The sequence below is a fragment of the Lithohypha guttulata genome, assembly GCF_036872675.1.
Source record: "Lithohypha guttulata strain CCFEE 5908 chromosome Unknown scaffold_9, whole genome shotgun sequence".
Lineage (NCBI taxonomy): Eukaryota > Fungi > Ascomycota > Eurotiomycetes > Chaetothyriales > Trichomeriaceae > Lithohypha > Lithohypha guttulata.
Genome location: NW_027042758.1, coordinates 328,628 through 356,065, shown reverse-complemented (window position 1 = coordinate 356,065; position 27,438 = coordinate 328,628). Strand labels below are relative to the sequence as shown.

Sequence of the window (27,438 nt, the reverse complement as noted above, 5' to 3'; positions counted from 1 at the left end):
ATGACAGATATGAGACGTTCTCTTAGAGCTTTCGCTCAACATTCTCAAACAAGTGAGGGTCGAGTCATCATGTGGGACACGGTGGACGATGGCATCTCCGTTGCACATGGGGTTGTGAAGCGGAGCTATAGTTGGTGCCGTTACTATAGCGCACTCAGCTGGATTGGATCCGGCTCTGCTGTTACAGATGCTGAAGACGCCTTCACCCAAACTATACAGGATGAGCCCCTAGGTGCTTTAGCATTTCTCAAGGACGAAAACATCGTCAAGCTGCAGCAAACATGGAAGACAAATGATACGATAGCTCACAAGTCACAAGTCGATAATGTTATGTACAAATCGCTCGAGGGTCTTATTCCAGGACTTACCACTAAGCTGTTACCTATATCTACCTCCTGTCGCCATCGTGCCGAAACCAGCGAGGTAGTCCTCCATGGTGGCGATATTGACTTGACCTTGCCTCAGAGAACAAATTCCTCCAACGCCTTCGACACCTCAATCGACGGTCATTCATACAGTGGTCTCGGATGCTTTGCCATTGGTCTCGAGTGCTCGGCTGAAGATCTCGATGAGATTGTTGTCGCACAACGTCGTCTAGCACAGCTCAATCTACTTCAAGAAGTCAAGAAAGACTCCTTACGGGCCGCGCTCAAACAGTTACAAACTTTGCACACTTCCAGTAATTTTGTGCTCTGTGACGAAGAGACAAGACAAGCTTTGGCAAACCTTATTTCCCTGATGGAAAATAGGGGAACCACTTTCGAAAGCGCAAATGTCAAGATATTCACTGGATTACGGTCCGGCTTCAGAAGTGCTGCCGATCGACAATTTTGGGGAGTCTATGACACGGACGAATTGCAAAGTACACTAAATATCTTCATACCCTCCACTGTCAGTGACATTGCTGCAGTTGTCCTACATACCTACATGTCGAGCTGTAAACTAAGCAGGACCCAGTGTTTGCTAGCAGAGGTAGCGCTGGCCGAAGAAAATGCCACTTTGTCGGAAAGGTGGAAGCTACCACAACGCTTTGTGCAGGACATACAAAGTTTGACGCCATCTGATTTGATTTCACTTGTACAAAAAATACAGCTGTCTGATCATACAGACGCCCCTGGCATGAGCGACTGCATCATAGCCTTGTGTCAGTACCTCTTACTCGATGCTCCGTCGATGGCACAGCTTCGCCGTCAAAATGCTTTCAGTTTTATGTTCGGCGAAACTACTGTCGAGGACCTAATCAGCTCGAGGATATCGTGGTATCGAAGTCAAGGACGTGAACATCCGAGTGCCACAGCAGCATTTTCACTTTTCAACGAGACTGTCGCTAGCATTGAGAATGCATTGATGAAACAGCAGTCTGAGAAGCTATCACAGTTGCAGAAGGTACTTTCCATAATGCTGCAGCCAGACAGTATCGACGCTGCAGCTGATCTCTTTGCACTCGCCGTTTTCTGCGCCATTAGAAAACTTGCCTTTCACGAAGTCTATCTCGAGGTGCTCGATCGCAATCCCCTTCCTAATGCACAGCCTGATCAAGCTGGTTGCTTCGCTGAAATGTTTGCTCTGGGTTCGCGATGTGAGGCTTACTTCGACGTAACACCTACAGAATTTGGAAGGATACTTGCTAGCAGGTACGACGTCTACTACAAGCAACATCAGCCACCAATGCGCGACGACCTTACAACTGAAATTCCTACTGCATATGCATCCAAGCAAGTGGACCTCGAAGTCAATGCAGAAGCAGACAAGCTGCCTATGTATTACCAATTTACTTTCTTGGGCATGTTTGCATTTCCAGCGCTTGTGGATATCGTGCTGCTGACAACCCTTGGACGTGGCCTATACCTAAGCACCTACATGAACGAAGACGAAAAGTTCATGGCGACCACAGCTTTGATGATCTCATTGTTCCTTACAGGAGGAATTGGGACATGGGTAGCCAGTGGTGGAAGTTACTATCTATACGCCATGGCATATCCTGCTATGAATATGTTTGTAATAACAAGATGGATCGCTGGCGTCGCGTTATGCTGTGGTGCCGGTATACTAGGATTTGTTGTCATCGCAGCAGTTAAGGGTCCATACCTGGCAGCAATCTTCTTCCTGTATCTGATTCTGCTGACCACTTACTTGTCGACACTGGCGACGATGGCCATTTATCAGTTACCTGGATTCATGTTCCAATCAGGTCGAATCATGGTTGCAATGTGCATACCAATACTCTTCGTGTCACCTCTGGTCACTCTTTGGGTCGGTCACGATACTCTAATATACCTCTGTGTACTGGCAGTCTTTGTTGTTGCTTTACTCAATGGATCCCGGAAAGTGCTGTCAAAATGGTCGAGCTGGTACTTGGACATACCTTTTGTCACGGACAAAGATATCACAAATTGGTATACAGAAACTATGGAAATCAACGTGCCGCTCGAGTCGGGTATCGATGTATTGACAACCCCAATACCACGCTTAGCACTTATGGACAAAGTCACTCGAGAGCTTCAACGACCGTTCTGGGTCAAAGCCACATCGGATCAGCTCGTTCTCAAGGTCGCAAGTGGTCACAAGTCAGCGAAATTCCTGCTATCATGGTACTGCAAGTATTCTCGAACAGAAATGCCGTTCCCATACAGTACCACCTGGAATCTTCAGTGCAAGGCAGCAGTCGACACACTCCAGAGCATGCAGAAAGGACTCCGCCTCCATAGTGCTTTCGTTCACTGGCGGCACTCTGGAGACGAGGTATATTGTGGTGTACTCTACTTTGTGATAGCCCTGATGGATAAATGGGTTGCACTGTTCACTGGCGGATCCCTGGTCGGGTTGTCAGCAGCTGATAGCGACCAGTTCCGTCTGGCTGTTGGTTTTTCACTGGCGTATTATCTTATCAGTGCTATTTTCCTCGATGCTGTCGCGCACCCACTCTGGGCTCGAGCCAACAAACTTGATCCGATTCGCGTTGATTCTCTAGACATGCTACAGGAGGTGGAGCGAGAAGGCAAAGTCCGACGACGAAGACTCTATTGGACAAAACTCACCAAATTCGGATTTCTGCATGCATGGGCGATGATAGTCTCCTCGGCGCTCATGTGGTTCTTCGAGGACAATACTGATGCAACCATCATGTACCTGGGCTATTGGGCTGCTTACATGGGACTGCTTTTCTATCAATTCAACAGAATCTTCACTGGGACTTTGGCATTACCAGATCTGCTCGTCGCTTCCGTACTTGGACTGATAACAGGACCAGTGATGAAATATTACCTTCCATGGTTTCCATATTGGGGCGTTGTTGCGCTTGGAGTATCGACATGGACTGCAGGACTCTTGTCGTTACGAACTGCTAAGGTCGGGTGGTTCAAACAATCCTCGAGATTGAAATGCTCCGACTCAATGACTCCTCAATTTTTCTGCAACGATGCTCTGGCACAGAACATCCTCACTTCGCCTGCAGATATGGGGAAGTTGTTCGACGATATGTGCAATATAGATGTTGATCATATCTTCCGCGTTAATTCCTCAACATATCCGGGAGTCGAAGTCAAACAATATCTATCACCTCAGAATCTTACAACCTTATCGCCCTTAATCAGCAGTGCATTCACCTCAATAGACCATATAATGACCAGGATTGTTGACCTATGGGAGTCAGCACACATTACCGTCGAACTTGTCTCAGGCAGTGAGCTCTCTCAGGAGGGTCGAAAACTCAGGTATATCGCTCGCAGCTTACAAGGGCAACTGCATATCTTCCTCCCTATGTCATTTATGCGAGACGACAATTGTCCAGTGGAAGTAACTAATCAAAATTGCAAAATTATTGCAGAGACTATCTTGCAGGCGTTCTCAGAGTCAATATTGGCAATGCCTCGAGACCAGTCGATCTTGACGCAATTAACTATATCACCTAGCAACAACAACAGTAACATCTATTTGTCAGCAAGCATGGAGAAACAGATGCGCGAATATCCAGGCCATTACGATACCAGCGGCAGTTTCTTTCAGAGAAAAAGACTCAATCACCTGATTCTGGGACTGGACTGTGACAAGGACTGGGACAACATGCCCTTGCACGTAAGGTCAATCCTTTTTCGAAGGTGTCTCGGCTTGCCTTGCAAGGTCAACGAAGAGTTCTTCGCTTTCATGTCGTCCAAGCTCACCAAATCCAATGTCTTAAGTCTGACAGAATACATTCATCGCTGCAATCTCGGTGTATACACTATCGAACATATCGACGAGGTTGGCAGAAGATTGCGAACTCACCAGTCGTCTAACAATCACTCACTTTCTAGAAAGCCTTCCTTTGCTGCCGCCTCAACTTTTGCATCAACAAACCGAATTCATGCACATCGCAGGCACGAACATATAACTCGAATCATCCCCAATCCAGTCCTTCGGCTTTATCAAAGCATCAGGGTTGCCATGAAGTTCTTCATCGTTTCGATTGTGGCTGATCCAGAATTCCAGCGGGAGCTCGATTATGTCATGTCTGATAAGCCGCGCATTTTACGTTGGCCCTTGAAAGTCGTTCTCAATGGTAGCTGGATCACATGCAAGGCTTTACAAGAGGCCTTACTTCCACTCCTTCTCATTCACGATCGTGAGCATTTTGCGAAGTTGTCCAAAATGATGAAAGGAGTCAAAGTCACTAAGCGAAAGGAACGAGTTCTTATTCAAGATGCAAATGGTGTATCGACATGCTTCTCCAAGACAAACTCTAATGGTGGCGTCGATCTGTATCAATATTCTGGTCAACATCTGTCTCAGCCCGAGACTGACAAGGAATTGATATCGAAAAATTCGTACACAGATCGGCTTGTTCTTAGTAGTCGTGTCGAATACTCGAAGGCTACAGTTCAAAACGAGTATACTTATGAGTATGCTCGTGGTGGAAAAGGCCTTAGTGCTCGAATACCTGTCACTCGGAGATGTATCAGAGGAGCGAACAACGATCAACTCGTCGAATATGATGACCGAGGGTATATGGCATCTGGCTCTTATATTAAAGATGGAAACTTCACTAGGTTCACATTCTGGTATCGAGAGAACGCCAGATTTGATGATGAGCTGCTACGTGCTGAGTACGTCCTTCCACATATGACCATCAAAATCTCGTGGTGTGTGCCTTCACGGAAAACTCCCAAACAGCTCGACAAGGCAATTCCCAACTCAAATGTCGTCGAGGCAACCTTTTTCGAGACTGGTCGTGTTCACCACAGCAGATGGACGTACGACCACAAGTCACATCCAGCAATCATCACGACTTTGAATGGTGCTCAAGTTGAAACGCCGGCAATGATCAAATATGATTGGTTCGATATCTTGAAGAAACCGAAAAACTGCAACATTTTCGCCGACAATCCAATTCTACTATTTCATTCGTTGAAGGGGAACTTCTTCACCCGAATGCTTGGTCTAGATACTCAGCAATATCCCATCTCCACATCACTTGCGAGAGCCAACCTGTGGAAGGCCTGGAAAAACAGCAAGAAGTTCGACGCCATCACGACTCGTTGGCTCGACGAAAGAACACTGCGATCTGATCGCATTCTGCAAACGTATTGGAACGCTCGTGACACTGGTCGCCTGTCCACAGCTGAGGCGTATTTGGATGCCTATGCTGATACCGTCATGGCTAGAGTCGATATCGACTCCGAGATCAGTGCTTGGACTCCATTCGCACTAAAGACCAGCGATCTCTACACCTTTGGAACAGGAGGAGACGCAGTGATTAATACCAGAAGGGCGTCAACTCAGGTTCGAGATCAGCGAGATACGTTACATGTGCTCGCCGTGGACACAGGAACATATCCTAATGAAGGAGGTGGAGTCTCAGCCTGTCGCCGCGACATGGTGAACGATTTGAAGACCATCAGATGGCACATCGTCGCTGAATGTGCGAACGATTATGGTTTCCCCAAATTTCAGATTGAAAGGAATGTTCAGTCGTTGACAATCCTTCCGCTGTGGGGCTTGGATTACCTGACGCCAAATCATGGTATCTTCCAAAAACACCTGGACTCTGCCGTGCAGGAGAAGTCGCACAATACCAGTGACCATGACATTCGGACAAATTTCATTCCAATCTTGACAAGTCTTGTGCAATGTGCGAGAGCTGTCAAGCTACATCCATACCACATTGAGCAAGCCACGAAAGCTCTTCTGGATCTCAATGGGTATTTTGAAACATACCGCCATTGGAGTGATATCTGGATGAGTGACGTTGTCAAGTCAGCTTGGCGAGAGCTTTGGCTTACTGAGACGATGGAGAACACCCGTCCTTTATCACAATGGCTTGAGGCCGAACGTCCCACTCTTGGTCACCTTGATAACGCTCTCGATATGTGGCAGAGATATCTGTTCATATTCTCACTACCAGTGCCAGAGAAGATTCCAGATGTCGTTCAAGCTTCACACCACTTTGCTGCCGGCTCCTATGGCATCATCTGCAAAATCAAGCGTGGCTCTTCGTTCCATGTTTGGGACCATTGTATTGCATGGAGGGAGGTCACTGTCTTCTTGTCGTCAGCCATGTCCTTCGATGCGCCATTCGTGTGCTCATCGCTGATCTCCCTATCAAGAATTTTGGGTGTTCTCCAGTTGCACTACGCAGACGTCGTCCTGCCATGCGCAGACTTCTTCAATCCTGGCTGGGAAATCGAGATCGGTTCGATTGAGGGAACTTTGTGCCATCGTAAAGAATTTGCTCGAAAAATTGACCCTGTCGTCAACGGTATCTGTAACATGGACAGCTTCCAACCAATCAAGAAGATCACTTCAGCAAAACCGACGGTAGTCATGCTATCACATATCAGATTTGTCAAGGACATCAAAAATGCTATCTTGGCTGCCGACATCATTGTCAACGAGTGGGGACTTTCAGATTACCGTCTCGATATCTATGGTGACATGGAGCGAGCGCCAGCATACGCTACTGAGTGCCAGGAGATCATTGCTGCCAAGGGTCTTCGAGACTACGTCGTCTTGCGAGGACTTGGTAGTCCCTCGAAAGTGCTCGAACAGGCTTGGCTCTTTCTGAACTCGTCAGTCTCGGAAGGTCTTCCACTCGCTATGGGTGAAGCAGCTCTCACAGGTGTGCCAGTGGTATGTACCGATGTTGGAGCCTCGTTTCGAGTCGTCACAGACAGCAAAACGGGTGAGGCATTTAGCGCTGTCTGTCCGCCAAATGATCCTTATTCACTAGCACGTGCACAAATCAGTATCATAGCCTTACTAGGAGGATGGGCCAAGTTCGCAGACGATCCGGCTGGTTTCAAGGCCCCAGACCTGCCACTTAGACCGACTGCTGAGCAATCTGCAGCTATTATGAAACGAATGTACGAAAAACAGGAGCAGAGGCGAGCCTTAGGTATGCGTGGGAGGTCGAATGTCCTCGAAAACTTCTCTAGCGATCGCTATCTGCGCGAGCATGAACAAATGCTCTGGATTGCGAAGTACCAGAGTCAAAGCTATCGCGACCGTGTTTTCAAGAAGGTCCATGGCCTCGATTTTGGTGTTGTGGGAACTGAATCAGCTTCAGGGTCAGGATCACATTCTAGAACGGACAGTGAGGTTGTACAGGAAAAGCAATTGGTCCGATATGGTGTTAGAGCAGACATGGATTCTGTATGAGGCGAGATAAAGGTCGTTTGAGATCGACGGGTTGCCTGCTGTAGATTCTTGCATATTTGTACACATCGAAGGCAAAGTCATACAAAAGTAATAGATTTCACTCGGACATACATGTAATAATGATAACAACAGCCTAAAGTTTCCACGAAAAGCACGGACTTTGACTAAGCTCAAAGGTTGCGGTTCGATCGATGAATACAAAAGATGTAAAGTCTCTGTAGCTTATGTCGTAAAAGTCATGAAGTCTCGTACAACGATAGCCCTTGAGATTTCGAACAAGGTTGTACAAGCAAAAGTTGAAGAAGCAAGAGACTGGGAGGACTGTACCATACATGAGATCTTGAAGTGATAGGAATCTATTCTGCTTCGAGCGACGAAAGAAGGTACTCGTCGAAGCGGGTTATCAGCGTTGCAGTGCGGCCATTTGTTTAAAGCAGTACCCCGGCGCTTGCTCACGGATCTTGCCTACCAGATAACAACCCTTCCAGGTAGTATATGTTTACGCATTATAGCTGAGCCGGACTCCCAACCCGCTCGAGCTATAGACATCAGGATACGCAAGCCGTGAAGACCTCCTTCAGCAAAGCGATCCCCGCCGAAATCAGTCAGCGACGCTTGTGGTCTACAGGACTGCATACAGCCGGACCTCGAACTCTATCCCACGATCCGGAACGGAAGTTCCATGAAAGAGCAAGGATCGAAAATGTGCGCAGCGGTCATAGCTAGATAAACAGAAAGAGGCTGACACTTTTGGTTCTTCTGCCTGTACCAAGGACGAGCGTGCAAGAGAGGGAGCATGAACGTGGATGGTCATGGGAGCAATCTGATTCAGAGTTCTAGTATGGTTCTACCTGCCATGCGTGTCTCCGCGGCGAGACCGAGCATATCCATATATGGATTGCACGGGCCATAGCACTCTGCTTAGTGGTGAATCCAGCTTTGGTGCACGAGCAGCTCGAGTATGTGGAAAGTTTCGGCATGGCTTTGACCATTACCCTATCTCAGCGTGGCACTGCATCTCTTTATCAACCTCATTATCAGCTTGTTCGCAATGTTAGCTCAAACATCGCCAGGCGGCGCAAGCCTTCAAAGGAGACGCAATTCTCCAGCGCAGTCGACCTAGGATATCTGAAGAATGCGCACAGATCTATGATTGCTCCTTTGTCGAGAATATCAGGCACACAAAATCGAGATGGCATGTGGGTGTCGCACGATTCAAAGCTCGAATACCACTCACGACGAGCCAACGACGATGGTCTCTCATGTTGACCGAGGCGTGCCCAATGATTCGATTAGTAGCCAGCACCCGGATGCTCACTGAAGTTGAGAGTGGCGCCAACAATAATAGGCATGCAATTACCCTGGGCTGGCAAAAATCAGTGCTCCTGATCAGGTTTTGGATTGGAGACGAGTGACGGTTGCTATTCACACCAAAATTGCTTTTATACACTACCAATCATGGCAGATGGGACGTGCTAGGTATCCAGATCTGCTCGGTCGAGAGCAGCTCTTCACCTCTAGTAATAACCCCTTCACAAGAAGTACCTTGACTTGCTCACTCTACGCATCATGACTACCAATACGTGTAACGACAGAGGGGTTACAGAAGGCTACAGCAGAGTTCTTATTGTGGGCAAAAGATGTAGTTGCCATCCTTTAAGCTAGAGAGTGTAGCAAGCCACTACTATGTCATAGACAATTTAAACAGGCAGATGGTCAGGAGGAATGTTGCTGTTAATGTACTACAATATGAAAGAAGGGGCTAATAGCATATCACTTGAACGAACCATATGTTTTCCGATCAAAGCGCTTCACAGCCGCAAGTGATCTAATTGGACAGCAGACTGGGTTCCACTCACGGATTCCGGGAGATTTCGAGAACCCGGGCCCGCGGGTGCAACAGAACGCGTTCGTCGCATCCTCTTCTATGACGACCTTTACCTCTGGTTCTCTATGCAATCGCGTTCTTTTGGGTGTTGCTCTTTCACCGAGTGCTGACAAAATACCCAAGGTTGGAGCACCTTTTGGAAGAACATCCAGAGGGGACTAGACGGACATGCCAAGCTTTCGACCTTTAAATAAGCCAGGTGCTGCCTTTCAAACGAATGCTTTTCTATCAAGTTGTTATAACGACTCCATGGTAGCTGAGTAGAAAACAGCACACGTCACCACTTTCAATCATGGCAGGAAACACTACAGAAGCCGTCGCCAAAGGGCGTGTCTCCAGCACAGGAATAGAGGCTCACAAGCAAGAACCTCCGTTACAGGATCTATCAAATCGAGGCGGCAACAAGGATGCTTCTCCGTACACAGAAAAGCCTTCGGAGACATCAACAGATTCTACAAATGATAAGGACAAAGACAAAGGCAACGTAGGCGCCTATTTTGTGAGTTGCCCACTACAAGCTTATATTGCTCGCTAATGTTTCTGTGTGTTATTGCAGCGGATATTCCAGTATGCAGATGGACTCGACCGCCTACTGTACGCGATTGCCATCCTGGGCTCTGTCGTGGCAGGTGCCACCTTACCGCTGATGACTCTGGTCTTTGGGTCATCAACTGGTACTCTGAATAATTACGCTGCCGGGCAGGGCAACACGCAGCGGTTACAAGCCGATATAGATCAACTAGTTCTCTACTTCGTTTACTTGTTTATTGGTCGCTTCATAATTGGCTATGTGGCTACACTCTGTGTAATCATCGCAGCTGCAAGGACAACAAATGCGCTCAGAAAGGCATTTTTGGAGAGCCTGTTGAGAAAGGAGATCTGGCAGTTCGATATGCAAGGCCAAGGCTCTGTTGCAACGCAGGTCACAACCAGTAGGTTATGCCAACCCTGGTCGCAATGTGCGCTGACGACATTCTAGATGGTCACCGCATCAATCAAGGAATCGCCGAAAAACTTTGCACAGTCATTACAGGAGCCTCACTATTCTTCTCCGCGTATATTGTTGCACTAACAGTTCAGTGGAAGCTTGCTCTGATCACAATGACAATAGTACCGGCTATGATCCTGCTCGTTGGCGGTTGCATAAGCCTTGATGCACCTATAGAAGCTCAAATTGTAAGTTGAGCAACACCATCGTCATGCTAATACCTTGCTGACGTGTCCTGCTGCTCAGACGCGCCTCTACTCTCAAGCTGCTACCGTTGCGCAAGATGCATTAAGCTCTATCAAGACTATCCATGCATTCGGAGCTCAGCAGAAGATAGTGAACCAATATAACGAATATTTGCAAGAGGCGCATCAAGTAGGTCGGAAGAAGTCGCCAATATATGGAGTGCTGTTCTCTAGTCAGTCCTTCTTAGTGATGTCGGGAACTGCTCTTGCTTTTTGGCAGGGCTTCAGGATGTTTCAAAGTGGAGAAATCCAGAGTGTTGGCACAGTCTTCACAGTCGTTCTCAGCGTGACACTCGGCGCTACGTCTGTTTTACCTGTCATGTTTCAGATACAAGCAGTGACAAATGCCTCATCCGCAGCTGCTGAGTTGTTCGCGATTATCGACAAACCATCCTTACTCGATCCACTCTCCTCGGAAGGCGAACGCCCGCTGGACTGCGACGGAGCGATTGAGCTCCAGAACGTACATTTCGCATATCCTTCTCGGCCAACAGCTCCTGTATTGCAAGGATTGAATTTGCTCATCCCGTCCGGAAAGACCACCGCCCTCGTTGGACCTAGTGGTTGTGGTAAGTCGACATTAGTCGGCCTATTAGAGCGATGGTACCAGCCTAGCTCCGGGCAGATCATTCTGGATGGTCAGAACCTCGGTCTTCTCAACACAAAATGGTTACGAAGCAACATCAGACTCGTACAACAAGAACCAACCCTTTTTCAGGGCACAGTCTTTGAAAATGTTGCAAAAGGTCTGGCAGACGAGCAACTGGATCTTCCTATAGAGAGTCAGATGAAACTTGTGCAAGATGCATGTATGGCAGCTGACGCGCATACATTTATTGAGAAATTACCCGACGGATACAACACACAACTTGGTGAAAATGCCAATTCATTGAGTGGAGGTCAACGTCAAAGGATCTCTATCGCCAGGAGTATAATATCTAATCCTCGAATCCTTCTATTTGATGAAGCTACGAGTGCTCTGGATCCTCGTGCGGAGAGAATCGTTCAAAATGCTTTGAATCGTGTTTCGGCCAACAAAACAACACTCATCATTGCACACAAGCTCGCAACGGTCATGGCAGCGGATAACATTGCTGTCATGGTAAATGGCAGGATAGCCGAGCAAGGCAACCATAACGAGCTGCTCAAGCGCGACGGACTATACGCAGCTATGGTTCGTGCGCAAGACTTGGGAGCCGATGCTACAGCGGAGGCTCTGGAATCCGATCTCGAAGACGGTATCGACCAGAGAGTTGACGCGCCAGCATCATTGCTGCGAACAAAGTCCGAAGCCCTGTCAATCGGCGCCAGTCGTGAGTCCGAACAAGGCAACCATGGCACAGTCGGATACTCACTCGCCAAATGCATCTTCATCATGCTCAAAGAACATTCCAAACTGTACCCATGGTACGCTGTCCTTGCGCTTACGTATTTGATCGTCGGCGGTACTTATCCAGCGCAAGCAGTGCTTTTCTCTCGTCTCATCCGTGTGTTTACGCTACGAGGGTCTGAAGCAAAGCAACAGGCCGACTTCTATGCTCTCATGTTCTTCGTGTTGGCTCTGGGCAATCTCGTAGGATACTTCTGCGTCGGCCTTGCCACAAACGCGATAGGACAGGCGCTCACTCACCACTATCGTCGAGAGATGGTTGAGCGCATCATTCGTTTCGATCAAGACTTTTTCGACGATCCGGACAACTCTTCTGGTGCTCTGACTGCGAAACTCTCCTCAGCCCCTTCCGCAGTACAGGAGCTGATGTCTGCCAACGTTGGACTTATGGTCAATGTGGTAGTCAACATATTGGCCTGTAGCTTGCTGGCAATAGCGTTCGGATGGAAATTGGGACTAACCCTGGTCTGTGCCGGTCTTTCACTCATCGTCGTGGGTGGCTACATCAGGATACGGCTCGATCAAAAGCTGGAAATATCGACTGAAAAACAGTTTTCGAGCAGTGCAAGCTTGGCCGCTGAGACGGTAGCTTCTATCAAAACTATCAGTTCGCTGACGCTCGAGAGCTCTGTTCTGCAGGCATACAATTCAAGTTTGGACAACATCGTCGCCAAAGTGATTCGGAGTGCAGTAAGTGACATGATTGCTTTTTTCGAGTGAAAGGACGATAGCTAACCATAATGCTTGCTGCAGATGATTACAATCATTCCCTATTCTTTGTCCCAATCGATTGACTTTCTGGTCATTGGATTTGGCTTCTGGTACGGTTCTCGATTGATCGCCGCAGGAGAATACACAGTGACTCAGTTCTTTGTTATTTTTATTGCAGTGGTGTTTGGTGGCCAAAATGCAGCCCAGTTCTTTTCGTACACAACCTCAATCACCAAGGCAACAGGAAGTGCGAACTATATCTTCTGGTTGAGGACAGTCAGATCGACGATTCGCGAAAGTGACGACAATCGGGACGTCGGACCTTCCACAAATGATGCGCTCATCACATTCCAGAATGTTGAATTTCAGTATCAGCGTCGAAGCACCGCAAGGGTATTGCGAAACGTCTCAATTAAGATCGAGCCAGGAACATATGCTGCATTCGTAGGACCATCTGGCTGTGGCAAAAGTACTATAATTTCACTGTTGGAACGTTTCTATGACCCAACATCTGGCCGCATCACATTGAACGAGGACGACATCTCGCTCATGTCTCCAAATCTCTACCGTCGCTACATGTCTCTCGTGCAGCAAGAACCTCCATTGTACATGGGATCGGTCCGCGATAACATAGCGATTGGCCTAGATTATGAACCTTCCAACGAGGAGATACAAGAAGCTTGTCAACAAGCTCATGTGACGGATTTTGTATCGTCGCTACCGGAAGGTCTGAACACACCTTGTGGATCGAAAGGCTTGCAATTCTCAGGTGGCCAAAGGCAGCGAATAGCGATCGCGAGAGCACTTATTCGCAAACCAAAACTGCTATTGCTTGATGAGGCAACTTCTGCTTTGGACACCCAAAGTGAGCGAGCAGTACAAAATGCTCTTGACGCAGCGGCTTCAACTAGAACAACCATTGCTGTGGCTCATCGACTCAGCACGATTCGTCATGCGGACGTGATTTTTGTGATAGAGGATGGCAAGATCGCAGAGACCGGCACCCACGAAGAGCTGCAACAGCTCAAGGGCAGGTACTATGCCATGTGTATGGCGCAAACTTTGGACCAGGCCTGATGATCAATTTAGCAATATTTGAGAACATGTTTGTGATAGCACAATTTCTTAGATCCGATGCGATTGACCAAAACATGGAATTATTGACAATCGGATATTTCGATATACTCCCTAACTTTTGAATAGGATTGCCATATCCTCTAGACTAGCTTGCCTGAATGTAGTGTTTTTGTAGAGTTGGCCATCGAGATATCGCAGGGCGATAGCAGCTAGGAACAGAGAAACATCTCCACAGGCTGGAAAAGTCAATTCTCAGCATGCCAGTGCGGGTGACCATGATTTTCGCCACTTTTGCAGTTCAGCCGCCCCTAGCGGCCGGGCACTTGGCGAAGGTCGGAACCTCAATGTTTCTGGTTGGACAGTACACGTGTTCCCTTCAACCTCGAATATACACTTGAACTATCGTCCGTTCCATCTTTCCTACTAGTTATTACAGTTCAATCCACCCAGCCACGGAATGTCGGACGAAGAGAGAGCACCACGTACGCCTGCTTGTGTAAATTGTGTTCGCAGAAAGGTGTGTTCGTGTGGCATAACTTAGACACCATTCAGTCGCTTAGACCCGATAGATCAAGTGCGACCGGTCATCACCCTGCTCAAGTTGTGTTACAGCCAAGATCCCTTGTCACTTTGCATCGAAGCGTCCAGAGAGGAAACAGCGACTTCATCCATCAGCACGTTACGATGAGAAGTTGAATTATATCTGTCAGCAACTTGGAGGACTATCAAGCACTTTAGAGGCGCTCGTCGAAGCTAATGGACAGCCTAACCCACAAATACTGGCCACTCTCGATAGTGGAAGTCAATCGATAGGCGACTCTACCCTGAGCGAGCATACAAAGAATACTACCGGGGTGAATAGATTAAGTCAGCAAGGATACACTTCGAATGGCCCGAGCCCGAGAGAAGGCGTTGCTCAGGACGTGGTGCGAACATTGCTGCATGATGCTAAGGCCGAGGATTTACTCACATCGGAGCATGCCTCGTCTCAATCTTGCGCTTTCTCCCAATACCCACAGCTAGCAGATTTGAGCTTGCCACCAATGGATCATGTACTTCGTTTATTGACATTCATGAGATTGTCGCCACAAAGATATTTTGCTGACAAGCCTGAAATGGACGAGGACGAGTTCGCTGAGGTGTGCCAGAAGGTGTACTTTCCAACAAAGCAGTTTTCAGTGTTCGCCTGGGTTAGTATGAACTGCGTGCTTTTCCACCTTTTTCGAGATCTAGACGATGCGGGTATCATGAGACTGCAGTTGACGAAGCTTCAAGCTTCTCAAAACAGCAAAGTCTGCTTCAACAATGTCGGAAAAGCAACGCAGATTCTGAACATTTGCGTGCCCTCCTCATCGGAAGCTGTTTGCGCGCTTGTATCCGCTGCAGCGGTGAACATGGAGAATGCGGATGGATTCCTGGCGTGGAAACTAGTCTGCACTGCCGCGAGAATGGCACTTGACTTGGGATATCATAGATTGAATACAGATTCCATAAATAAGCAAGCCAACAAAGCGCGAAAGCTTTTCTGGTACGTGTACGGCATGGACAAATCGCTCGCATTCAACTTTGGTAGAACCTCAACAATTCAAGATTACGATATCAGTACTGCGCCTCCGACATATGCCGATGACTTTGGAGGCAAGTGGGGCGTTACTTTACTGGATCATCTCGACTACGTTAAGTTGCAGTACGATATTTATGAGCAGCTTATGTCAGCAAGAGCTCGAAGAGAAGAGCCGGCCGTTCGAACGTCTAGAGTTCACGATTTTGTAAAGAGACTTCTTCGGATCAAAGCCAACTATGCTGCGGCATTAGAACAGGGATCATACTCTCAACCTGGACTAGCTCACTCGCTCGAGCTAGCCTTTTCTTCAGTCCTTACCTTAGTATATCGGGAATTGGCTCCGGACTCTTCAGGTGCGGTTTACGACGTCGACTCTGACCAACACAGTCCTCATCTCTTTCACACCTCTTGCATAGAAGCTGGACGAGCAGCACTGATCGGACTCGTCCAAGGATGGATGGCAGTCCAGAAAGAGTCCAATACAAATGCTATGAGAACCTTTGTCAACATGTCATTTCTCTTTATGCCCTTTATGCCATTTGTTGCGGTTTTCAGCAATCAAATCGTTAGTGCCAGTCAAGAAGATCTGATACTGCTCAGAGAGGTCGTAAAGATCATCGGAACTGCCAAGGATGTTAGTGCCGCGTTCGGAAAGACGTATAACGCATACTCGAAGCTCTTGATGCTTGCGGAAGCTCGTGCTAATGGAGGCGAAGCTGGAAGACAAAGGTTTGCACAACCTCAGCCGACGCAATCAGATGGTCTGCACGATCAAGTCAGCCAAGCTGAGGTCACAGATGACCGCCGATCGCCCAGAAGATCTACAGTCGATAACAGCATGATCAATATGGATGTACCACCATCTTCCATGATGAGCTGGGAGACGAGTGATTTCGACGTATCACATCAAGATTGGAACACCATGTTCAATGAATTCGATCTTGGCCTAGGTGCGGAAAGTACACGAAACATGATGCCTTGGCTGGAACAGCATATGGATGGCGTCAATGCTCGTGATTGAGAATGTTAGTCTTCCGGAATTATCGCAACCTCGTTGACGGGAATGAATTGGAATGTGCTATTGCTATCTATGAGTCCGCGATGGTGCAATGTTGCCTGGTATTAAATCCTTGGCAACACATCCATGCGATGCTAGGCAAACTACTGATTTGTAACCGTTGAGGGTGATATTCTACTGTCTGTAACAACAGATACATTTCAGATTTTCACAACAAATTAGACACAAAACGTCATTTATTCAGCGACAACATGATCATAAGATTGCGTGCCTGCTGACTGGGAACAAGGGCACGAAAGTGCGAAATAACCACTAATTGCTGTCTTGGAAGCAACCACAAACAGCTATCGCGACCCACATGGTAAAGCAACAGCATTGAGCAAGAAGCTCGCAGAAGCAGACATTATATCAGGAGTGCAACAGTCACTGCCTAAAGAGGTTGCTGCTTGACGTTGTACCGGACTATCGCCCAATTCTTCGCCAATCTTGCTAGGATACGTCGTTTTCGAAGTGTTTATTCGCTCGAGTTGTGAATGATTGAACGACCAACGTTTGGTCGGAATTTGGAACATTGCACCTGGGCGACACCACCTTAGATATCCACGTGATCTATACTTGTCATCCATACTATCAGAGTTTGTCTTGTGTTTGCTTATACTGCATCAACATCTACTCGAGTGCCGTCCACGCGATCAAAATACATGGCTGCTTTGGACGATTCAGCTACGTTTTTATCTGCCAGAGAGGCTGAAACAACGCTGGCGAGAGAGCTGGCTGAGACGGGATGGATCATCTTGTTTTCTCAGAGTATATAATCGCGTTTGTTGGCTTATGTGAAGCAGCGCGAAAGAAACTCAACACAGGCATCTCGACCGACGGACAATTGCACTGTGAAAAATTACCAGCGAGTGTCATATTTCATTAAGAAGCTTCATGTTATCGCTCGTTAATGTTTAATCCTTCTAAAAAGGTAGATAAGAACTGACTCGATGGGTCATGCTAGAGAAGGAAATGGCCAGGGAGTCGTTCAAGATGACCTGCAGTACCACAGCTGTCAGGTCGCCCAGGACTGATGATCTGCTGAACAGAAAAAGCTATGCTCGACGTTCTAGTCTACAATGGATGCCGGAGGCTAGCAGTGATGCGGCGACCTGCTCGCGATTACAAGTGCATGCACGGGATCACCTCGTAATTGGCCACGGACATGCTGTTCTTGTCTGTATATCCTTCGAACACAGTATCTGCATGTGTAGAAAGAGTAGCAAGTAAGAAAAGAATGGGATTGATGGCCATCGATAGCCTCCAGGTTATTGAAGTCATCGAACTCTTCGTAGACACATATCGAGCTCGTTAATGGGTGATCCAAGGCTTTGGGGCTAGAATTTTCTTGGAGGCAAATGGGCATTTAATTTCGCAGCATGTAGCCAGAGCATTGTTGACATCTGAAGTGTTACACAGTCTTATTAAGATAAAACTGACCGTTTCCTTACTACGTCATGCCTGAGAATACTTCTTGATGCAAACGAGATCATGTTCGAAATTCCAGAAAAGCTTGAGACCAGGACTGAAATTAATCATAGTAGTAAGTCGCCTTGTGCCCTTTGTCCTTTGTAGAAAAGTATGTGCGCTAGCCTCTGCTTCGAATTAGATACCAGCTTGTTGTCCATGCACGTACACAAGCGAGGACATCAAAAGTACCGCCGACGGTTGTCAGATGAGAATTGTCGTGCAAGACAGTGATATCATGCTTCATACCAACAGCGGTAGTGACAAGAACTTCTTCGCTTTTGTCCGGTATAAAGGTGAATTCTCTGAGCGTCAGTGCTCGGTTCTTACCAAGGAGCCGAGCGCGTTCACCACCTTTCTGTCTCTTCTTAGTTCTTGAAACTCTACCCTGTGCCATCCTCACAAGCGCCGAGCCAGGCAATCAGTTAGCAATCTTGGCGAAAATGCCAGAACTAACAACACAGGTTCATATTCTGATTGTCTCACACATCATTCGAGATTCCAATCGCACGGCAAGGGTCGGCGCGCTTGGCGCTCTAGCTCGTCAATCACCGTACTGGAAGGAAGTCGTAATGATGGCGATAGAACATGCGCTTGGGTCTGACACGGTAAGTGATCTGGACAAAAACATACTCAGAGGTATCAGGCGTCTGATTTGGCCCCAGTTGGACAGGCTATAAATCGATGGAGTGTGTCAAAGAGAGGGACCGGACGGCCTCGTTGCAAACATGGCTCGGAACAGAGAGATAACTAGCTGTCTAGCAAAGACACAAACGCCAAGGATTGAGAAGGTGCTGGAGCGGCGGATGTCAACATTGGGACCTCTGAGCTAGTATTATTCCATGGTTCAATGTGTTTCCCACACGCATATCAAGATCATGCCGATTCACGCAGAATGTCGCTTGTCTTTCGATGCAGCAGAGATTGGTTGAACAGTATGACATCCACTCGAGATGACATAGACAATGGCGTCCAATGTTAGGATTGGGAATGAGACTGAGATGCAAACCTTCTGACCCCGCAGACTCAATCCTCAGGTCGAAGCTTTTTGTGCAGAATCCGGGGTAAGCCCCACCGAGAGCGGATGACAGTATCGGCTCCTCGAACTTGCGGACATGACTCGAGATAATGAGAAAGATATGAGTAGGTTTCCTTGAGCTACGGTAATTGTTCCGAAATAATCAAGCTTGTCGCCGACGAATGATATGAAATTTGGCGAACCAGTTCCAGATCGACTTCAGTACTGATAAGCGTCACGATCATTGCGACCGTGTGGCTTTCGGTAACCTCGAGACAAAGCTTCTTTCGAGTCTTTCCGATTGGCCTGCGAATCATGTTCATGTTTTGAATCTCCAGTTTTGGTCAAGTGTAAGAGCCCGTGACCGCGGGGCGACTGCCAATTCCAGTCAAGAAAAAGAGAGCGAGACCCAGCCATGCTCAATGATAAAGTCGATGTTCAGCCAAGTCAGACTCGAGCTCATACGGCTGTTTTATGAATGGCTCGTTCTTGTCGAGCCTTTATGTATTGATCAACTTGGAACACTATCTATGGAAATTATGTCCAAAACAGGCAATCTAACGACTACACCGCACTACGGCTTCAGCTCTCGAAGGCGGATACCCCATGACTGCGGTTCACGTTATCAATGCTACCAGTGATATGGAGAGGCGATGGACGTTGTGAATGGTGCAGTAAGGGGTTATAGAAGACGGAGTCTGCAATTTTCTGTCAGACACAGGACAAGTCACCATCGACTACCGCGCAACAGCAAGTTTCAATTCACACAACACTTTCAATATGGCTCCTGCTTTCCTCAATTATCTCGGCTTCGGGGGTCGCGATTCTGTCGCCGAGGACAAAAGTCCAATTCGTGCACTTCCAGCAAGTTGGTACACTTCACAAGAAATGTTCGAACTGGAGCGAAGGGCAATCTTCTCGAAGAAATGGCTACTTACCACACATGCCGGACGTTTGCCACAACCTGGTGACTGGTTGAAGTTCGATGTTACTGGATACGAAATTGTGTTAGCCCGTGATCGACAAGGAAAGATCAATGGCTTTCACAACGTTTGCCGGCATCGAGCCTTTTCAGTCGTTGAAGGCAAACAAGGCAATGCTAAGATATTCGCCTGCAGATATCATGGGTGGTCTTATGGTCTGGACGGTAAACTAGCCAAGGCTCCCAAGTACGACGAGCTAGAGGGTTTTAATAAGACCAAGAACAACCTCTTTCCAGTTCATGTGCACGTCGACAGCAAAAACTTCATCTGGATAAATCTTGACTCGTCCGAGGCTCCAGAGCCGTGGTCAAATCAGTTTGCAGGAATTGACCTACAAGAACGATACAAGCAGTTCAACTTCGAAGATTATATTCTTGACCACGAATATCAACTCGACGGTTCATACAACTGGAAGATTCTTGCTGACAACTTCAATGAATGTTATCACTGCCCGACGACACATCCAGATCTGCCAACTTTAGCAGATATTACGACGCATGATGTGGTAGGGGAGCTCGGCTACATCAGACATCAGTCGGTGTTGAATGAAGACCAAGAGAGAGACGGTCTAGGAATTTCCAGCACATACTACTTCCCCAATGTCTCGGTTTCAGTATTGTGAGTGTCATATTTGTCTCTGCTGGAAAGTGTCAATGACTAACAAGGCTTCTAGACCGCACTTTATGATGTTACAGCGATTCCTGCCTTATGAACCAACAAAATCCTCGATGCACTACCAGATATTCCGAAACAAAAATTCATCAGACAAGGACTTCAAACTCATAAGTGAAATGTACGCCCGTGTGGTGTCAGAAGACAAAGCTCTTTGTGAGCAGGTTCAGAAGAACCTCAATGCTGGAATCATCGTCAATGGTGAGCTACATCCTCGCCTCGAAAAGGGTCCACTGTACTTCCAAAAGGTCGATCGTGAAGCGATCAGGGCGCACGTTGAATTGGAGAAAGCAGCCGGTGGAGAGATTTGGCCAGCTCGACAGAAACTACCTGGGTCTGCTCAAGTGAGTTTGGAGGATGAAGAGCTGTGTGCGGGTCTAGCTTGCCAAACAGATCAGAAGAAGCTACTCTGGTAGTATTGTTCCTAGCAAGAAGCGGTCCGATTCGCCTGCCTTTGGGAAGAGTCGAGGTCTTATTTAGCGGTGTGTTCTCGTTTCACATCTGCTATAGGATTCAGTGCAGATAGCTTGTCTAATATCATCAGAATGATCACATACTAGACAAACTAGATTTGATCAGTGACTCGGTGCCGACCATTGTATTCCTGCATCGCTACATAGTGACCAGGACAATCTCGTTCGCTGGGAGATCAGCATAGGTACTAAAGTTAGATTTGTGTTTCAAACCATTCTCTTTGGGAGGACATAAGTATCCCAAGCAAGTGGACCATGGCAAAAAGCAGGGGGTCTCACAACCTGACAGGTAAGGACTTGGTGCAAAGTGTATACAAACACTTGAGTTATCGTCTTCACCAGATCGATGCACTTCAGTTGAGCATAGCCACCCCTTTCCGATGATCACAGCAATGACTACTTGCACAGGACTCAGATGCCTATCAGCATTCAAAGAAGCGTGATTAAAGATATCCAGGCATAATTTCAACCGTGCAAAGCCTGCCTCTTAGTTGTCGCTAGCTCTTCCATGGCTGCCTTGTGGACCACTTTCAGCTCGGCAAGTTCTTTGGTAAGGGCTTCGATCCGGATCGACTTCTGCTCGTCTGAGGCCAGAGCATTGAGAAGCGGTGGAGAGCCGAGGTGTGTAGATTTGTGTAACGGATTGTCACAGAACTTGACCTGGAAGTTCTTGTTTCCAGCAGCAGTCCAAGACTCAGCTTTAAGTACATAACAGATCTTAGGTAGGACCGGACCTTGGGCGAACAGGAATTGTGTGACATGCTCGTCAGAGATAGATTCGCGCAGGACGTAATAATCGGAAGCAGTTTGTTGTCCGTCATCGTCCGTGTTAATGAGCCAAAATCCAGCGATGGACGCATTTCGTTCCGTGTCTATGTTCACATATGACAAGGATATTCTGTATGCTGAAGAAACTGCACTCTTGACATCGATTCCCCTCACGACATTTCCTTTTTCTGAAAGAGGAATACCGATGTGTACTGCACGGGATCCAAGATCAAATTCGATAAAATTGAATGTGTCTGTAACTTTAGCGCCAGATGTTGTGAGCATTGGCAATGTGTAGGGTACGGAACGGCGCTTGTCGCTGGCAGGTTCGGTTGCGGAAAGACCATCTTGTGTCGTAGGGTCTTTTCGAAGAACACCTGTGCTTGTGCTCTGTTCTTGCATGGCATCTTCTCGCACGACTGGTCCGGTGTCGAGGTCCACATCGTTAGGCTTAGCCACAAACAGGAGAGCCTGAACAACCAGAGTTCGACGTTGCCGCATGACGACCAGGTTCGATGGTATGAGTTGTGCTGGCGATCGATCATTTGAAATTGGACTAATGACATATGGAGGTGATTGAAGGCTTGCTTCCATGTCTTCACGTTGCTGCTTGGCCTTCCCGTTGACCTTCACGCTCTTCTCGTGATCGGAGTTGTCTACCTGGTTATTTCCCATTTGGTTGAGCTTGACAAGACGGGCGGAAGATCGAGTTGCTGCCATCGGGGTGCGTTCGCGGGTGGGTTTTGTGGAAGCCGAGGATGGTGTGTCGTCGTTGAGAGTGGAACTTAGACGTTTCTTATCGACTAATCTTGACATAAGACGAGCCATACTGAAAACACTTATCTAAGAACTTCGAAGAAGAGGTTTTGACGGACGGTAAATTGTGGTGGAGAAGATAACTTCGGTCGCAGTTGGCAGATGAAAGCAATATATTCAACGTGCGGCTCAGTCTGAACAAGTGCGGGTCGAAAGTGTTGCACATGTAAACACTCGAATCGAGCGAACATCTAGGTGTCACTTGGTGAGATGATGATATCCGAGCAAGTGATTAGTAGTGACACGGTCTTCATGATCTTTGGTACTCGTGCTCAGACCAGAAAGTGGCGAGAAACGATTTTGTCCACCTCACTTCATTGACCGTTATTCACTTACACTTGCACTCAATCGCGAGGCTGAAACCAGTCACTAGCGCCTGAACCCGTGACTAAGCACGCGCAGACTTAAGTGATATCCGCTCACCTGCAAGATATTAATTTCTTCACGGCTGTCTTTCTTGCCAATCCTCATTCTTTTCGACCACTCTGTCAAAAGCAAAAACTGCGCTCACAGTAGCAGACGATCTTGCTGTGCTTCTTACCCACACAGGCTTCAGACATACGTCGATGACTATTCTGCATTGGCTCTCGACTGGCGTTTGGTCAGTATCTCTACCTCTTCATCAAGCATAGCGTGTTGTGGTCTCGTGAGAAGTGATTGGGTCAGCCAGCTGAGCAGCTCTGGGGGCCGGAGATCGAAGTCTAACAAGGAACCAAAACCTGCCTCCTTAATCCGTCATTGGACCCTGCTTGCAGGACCTGGAGGGGTGTGGGACACCCTTGAGATCGTTGTCGAGAACCTGTCGCAACGGCGAAGGCCATGTCTTATGTCTAAAACGTGTCGGTTGGAGGGGCGTAAGCCTTCAGGTCTGGTACGAAGTTTGGCTTGACCTTTTCTGCTTGCAAAGCACAACACCCGCATCCCCACAACGTCTAAAGAAGCACTCTGTCGATACAGCATGCTGTACTACTAACAGTGTTAGATATTCTCTCTTCCTAGCAGTCTATGCTTGTAGTGGGAAAGTGATCAAGTCAGACAGTGTGCCACCAGGGATTGCCCAGGCTAAAGTCCAACACGATGTCGAGATGCCTCCTTACTCCGCACACGAGCCTTGCCTTGCGAGCTCCCAAAGGGGGGGTGGGAACATTTTGAGACCTTTCCGGGTACCTGCCGGAGAGGCGAAGATGAAGCCCCATGTTCAGCGAAGAAACGGTTGGAGGGGTGTATACCTTCAGACTCTACACAAGCTGCACCTGGCTTTCATTGCTTGCTACACAGCATCTTCTGCACCCTCACTAAACCTTCGAAGAACTGGTGCAGTCTGTCTGGTGGCAGACTGCACATTGCTAACAGAGATAGTTTGCAATTATCATGCCGCAGCAGCGAGCGCATGCCCAGTCATTTGGAACCTATTCCGATGACAGTAACCTTTTTCAGATGCAGTTCGGCTTCATGCTGGTTGCAACAGAAGAGTGACTGGACATATTAAAAGAATCTTTCACTTCACCACAGGCATGTCCTGCGCCTCAGCCTGTGATTGCCTCGATGACAGAAGACGACAGGTACAACTCGGAGCAAGCATTCTTGACATGCTTTATCGTCCACAATCCTGCGAAGCCGATACAAAGGAAAATCTTTGAATCTTTTATCTGCTGTTCATCCTGGACAAAGGGTGACAAGGATCGAGCTACAGAGAAAGAAGTCATGTTGATATTGTGCAAGCTAATGCCTATGCAAGCTAAACTGTAACCAGACAGGTGCCTTGGCGTGCTAGTACCTACCCAACGACGCGATAGACCCGAGATAATCCTCGAAGCAATTTTGTTCAGCAATATGGTGTGTTCGAAGCTATTGCTCAAGGTGTGGGCGCAGCGCCTTCACGCTGCTCGTACAGATGTGGTGGAAGGAGGGGCCTTATCGAGCAGGGACATCAAATACGAGGGAAACATCAAACCTCGACCTCAATGCTAGCAAGTCACCCTCTCGCCATTTGCCTCTGCACGACTCTGCCTCGAATTCTTATCCAGAAATTTCTAGCAGCTGTGTCTCACCTCATGCGCACGGCTCACTCCGGTCTCTCGTCGAAGTACCTCTATGCCACGCTCTGGCACGTTTTATCTGAGCCACTGCGCATTGCAGCTAGTACATTGGGCAAGACACCCAAACGACGATAAATTCCATGAGGCAGTCACTGTTTTGTAAAGCAGCCACCGAAAGAGAAGCTACACATTGAATACAAGAGAAAGAGTTGCCGCCAAGTTCTGGCTGAGCATAATATCATTCTGCCTGCCATTGTTTCACAAGGAACAGCCTGCAGCGAAGGACACAAACGACTTTTACCTCAATCGACTGTCAGAATGTTGCAGTGCTCTAGGGTCGAGGAGCTAAACTGCAATTTGTATCGAATTGCGTCTATAATTGGAGCTTAGGATAACAAAACTACACGTCGTCATGAAATTGAAAGAGTAGGACGAGAGCACTTCGAAATCTCCTTGAAGAGTTCTTTACATACAACCATCAAATCTACAAAAATTTTTAAACTTCAATCATACAATCAAACAAACAAACCATATCTACCTATCACAAAAATGACCTCTATCAAGAAAAAATGGAAAAGGCAAATTCTCCAAAATACATGGAAATGCCAAATGTTAAACTTACGATTGATAAGATGCAAACACAAGTCACCGTTCTCAGAAAAGAAAAGAAAATTAATCCATATACTGGACAACCGTTAGAGATTGAGGTTCGGAAAAAGGCTTTTCTTGAATGGCAAGCTGGTGCATTTGCTTGTACAATTGCAAAACAAGTGTTCCAAGACACTTGTTGGATTATTACACCAGAAAAATCGGATCCTTTTACAAATAAAAGACCAGACCTCACGATCGATAAAGTAAACCAAGACGGAACCTGCCTACTACATGCGATCTACGAAGTGAAAAGAGTTCAAGGGGATAACATGGCAAGCGCCGTGAAACAAAGCCTGATATCCTTCACTGAAACCTTGCACAATCAAGGTACTAAGGCCGGTATCTGTAAATGCTACATTATTGCACAACGAGGTCTGGATATTGCATTTTTTGAATATCACAACGATCTAACCAATCTGGATGAGGAGGAGATACCCCATTTCAGAGGTTGTGTATCTATGACATATCACGGCGAGAACCAGATTGAAATTTTGGATGCTCCGGCGAATGCAAAGCCACTTTCCCATGATATGGTTAATTCCAGATTCGATGGGGAAGACGTGATACAACTCTACCATGATGCAAAAAACTACAAAATACCTTGTGTTCTACGAATACAAACGTAAACTCAAAAATGTTTATGGTCACTCGATGTGGGCTGGAGATTGCCTTCTTCGAGTACCATTACCAGCCAGACGAGTTGCAATCGAAGTTTTCTTAACACTACACCATTACACAGGTTCAGCCTCTAATTTTGTGGTCGAAGCACCCACGGGGTTCCGGTCGTCCTCGAAAACACTCAAATCCTGATACAAGTACACTGAGAAGAGAAGGTCTTCGAATGAGACTGCGAACTTCAAACAACCGGTGTGTAATCAAAGAAAACCGCTGAAAAGGAATCTTACATCATTCAAAAGAAAGTAATTCACAACTATTCGGAAGACGCATGGAAGCGACCAAACCTCGCCGAAGAACTCATTAGGACAAGTATTCCCTGTACAGGCAATACACGAGATCCTACGTTCGGTTAGGCGAGGAAGGCGATACACGGTTCGCCCAGGAGGAATTTGCATAAAATCTGTGATTTGGACGAGTCTATCAAAATCAAAAAACAAAACAAGAAAGTGGTCGCGAGTATTATATCAGAGTCTGAGGCTGACTTGAGTTGCAACAGGTAAGATAGTACATAGAACCAAACGATAACCTTTTACATGCACAGGGCTTTTCCAGGTCTCTGCGTTGAGGTCTGTGCAAATTCTTCGAATACAGTCCTATTGCCCTTGATTCCATCGTTGATAAGATAGATGGTACATAGGGTGCAGATGATAAGTGATCGATTCCACGCGACATCGCACTTCAATGAACCTGTCGAGCAGTAGTACCACGAGAAATCTCGACTTACAGCTCTCTTCACGGAGATCTGAGGAATGGAGGGCAGGTATTGAGACATCCATCTCCGATGCATGGGCTGAGGCAAGATGATCATACTAACGACATTATCGACAAGTACACTAACATTGTTCGCAGCAGCGTATGTATTGGCTCTGCAACGAAAACACATCTTTCGTTTGGCTGCGTGTAAATCGTTGTCAAAAGGTGATTTGAGCGTTCTACAATATTCCCCTTTTGACCAACAATTGAACGACGCTTCTGCCTTCACTCGTGATATCCAGTACATGACGAGACAACCGAATTCGATGTCATAGCCATAACTGAGAAGGCACGGTATTCAACAAACCGACAACTGCATATTAAGCGGAACGAAGCATCGTAGAAAGTTGCACTGCAGTCACTTCTACTGCTGGATCGGGAAGCCTTTCAGCTGGTAGTGGCGCAAACCCTCAAACTGTATCACTCATCCGCTACATGTCAAGTTTTCAAGAGACTTATGCCGGCGGTCTGTCGGTCGATAGGCGGCATGTTACTTCCTGCACAACCGTTCAGCCTCAACTTTGAGTTCGCTGCAAGGCAGTGGGTGCGACAATTGCTCGGATGGAAC

General features: G+C 47.3%; 5 protein-coding genes across 5 annotated transcripts; 4 read left to right on the top strand and 1 right to left on the bottom strand.

The window, feature by feature from the left end:
* Positions 1–7,632, top strand: LTR64_008459 (uncharacterized protein; the record flags this gene model as incomplete). The annotated part of the gene is made up of 2 exons (XM_064902772.1): positions 1–862; positions 1,109–7,632. The coding sequence occupies 2 exons, from the start codon at positions 1–3 to the stop codon at positions 7,630–7,632; spliced, it is 7,386 nt and encodes a 2,461-aa protein (XP_064750911.1).
* Positions 7,633–9,812: 2,180 nt separating this feature from the next.
* On the top strand, positions 9,813–13,931 carry LTR64_008458 (uncharacterized protein; the record flags this gene model as incomplete). The annotated part of the gene is made up of 5 exons (XM_064902771.1): positions 9,813–10,019; positions 10,077–10,452; positions 10,500–10,696; positions 10,755–12,833; positions 12,897–13,931. 5 exons carry the CDS (start codon positions 9,813–9,815, stop codon positions 13,929–13,931), a joined length of 3,894 nt encoding a protein of 1,297 aa, XP_064750910.1.
* Positions 13,932–14,388: 457 nt separating this feature from the next.
* On the top strand, positions 14,389–16,516 carry LTR64_008457 (uncharacterized protein; the record flags this gene model as incomplete). Its single annotated transcript, XM_064902770.1, has 2 exons — positions 14,389–14,448; positions 14,501–16,516. The coding sequence occupies 2 exons, from the start codon at positions 14,389–14,391 to the stop codon at positions 16,514–16,516; spliced, it is 2,076 nt and encodes a 691-aa protein (XP_064750909.1).
* Positions 16,517–19,817: 3,301 nt separating this feature from the next.
* Positions 19,818–21,108, top strand: LTR64_008456 (uncharacterized protein; the record flags this gene model as incomplete). Its single annotated transcript, XM_064902769.1, has 2 exons — positions 19,818–20,638; positions 20,694–21,108. 2 exons carry the CDS (start codon positions 19,818–19,820, stop codon positions 21,106–21,108), a joined length of 1,236 nt encoding a protein of 411 aa, XP_064750908.1.
* Positions 21,109–21,630: 522 nt separating this feature from the next.
* Positions 21,631–22,761, bottom strand: LTR64_008455 (uncharacterized protein; the record flags this gene model as incomplete). The annotated part of the gene is made up of 1 exon (XM_064902768.1): positions 21,631–22,761. One exon carries the CDS (start codon positions 22,759–22,761, stop codon positions 21,631–21,633), a length of 1,131 nt encoding a protein of 376 aa, XP_064750907.1.
* Between the last annotated feature and the right edge of the window lie 4,677 nt (positions 22,762–27,438).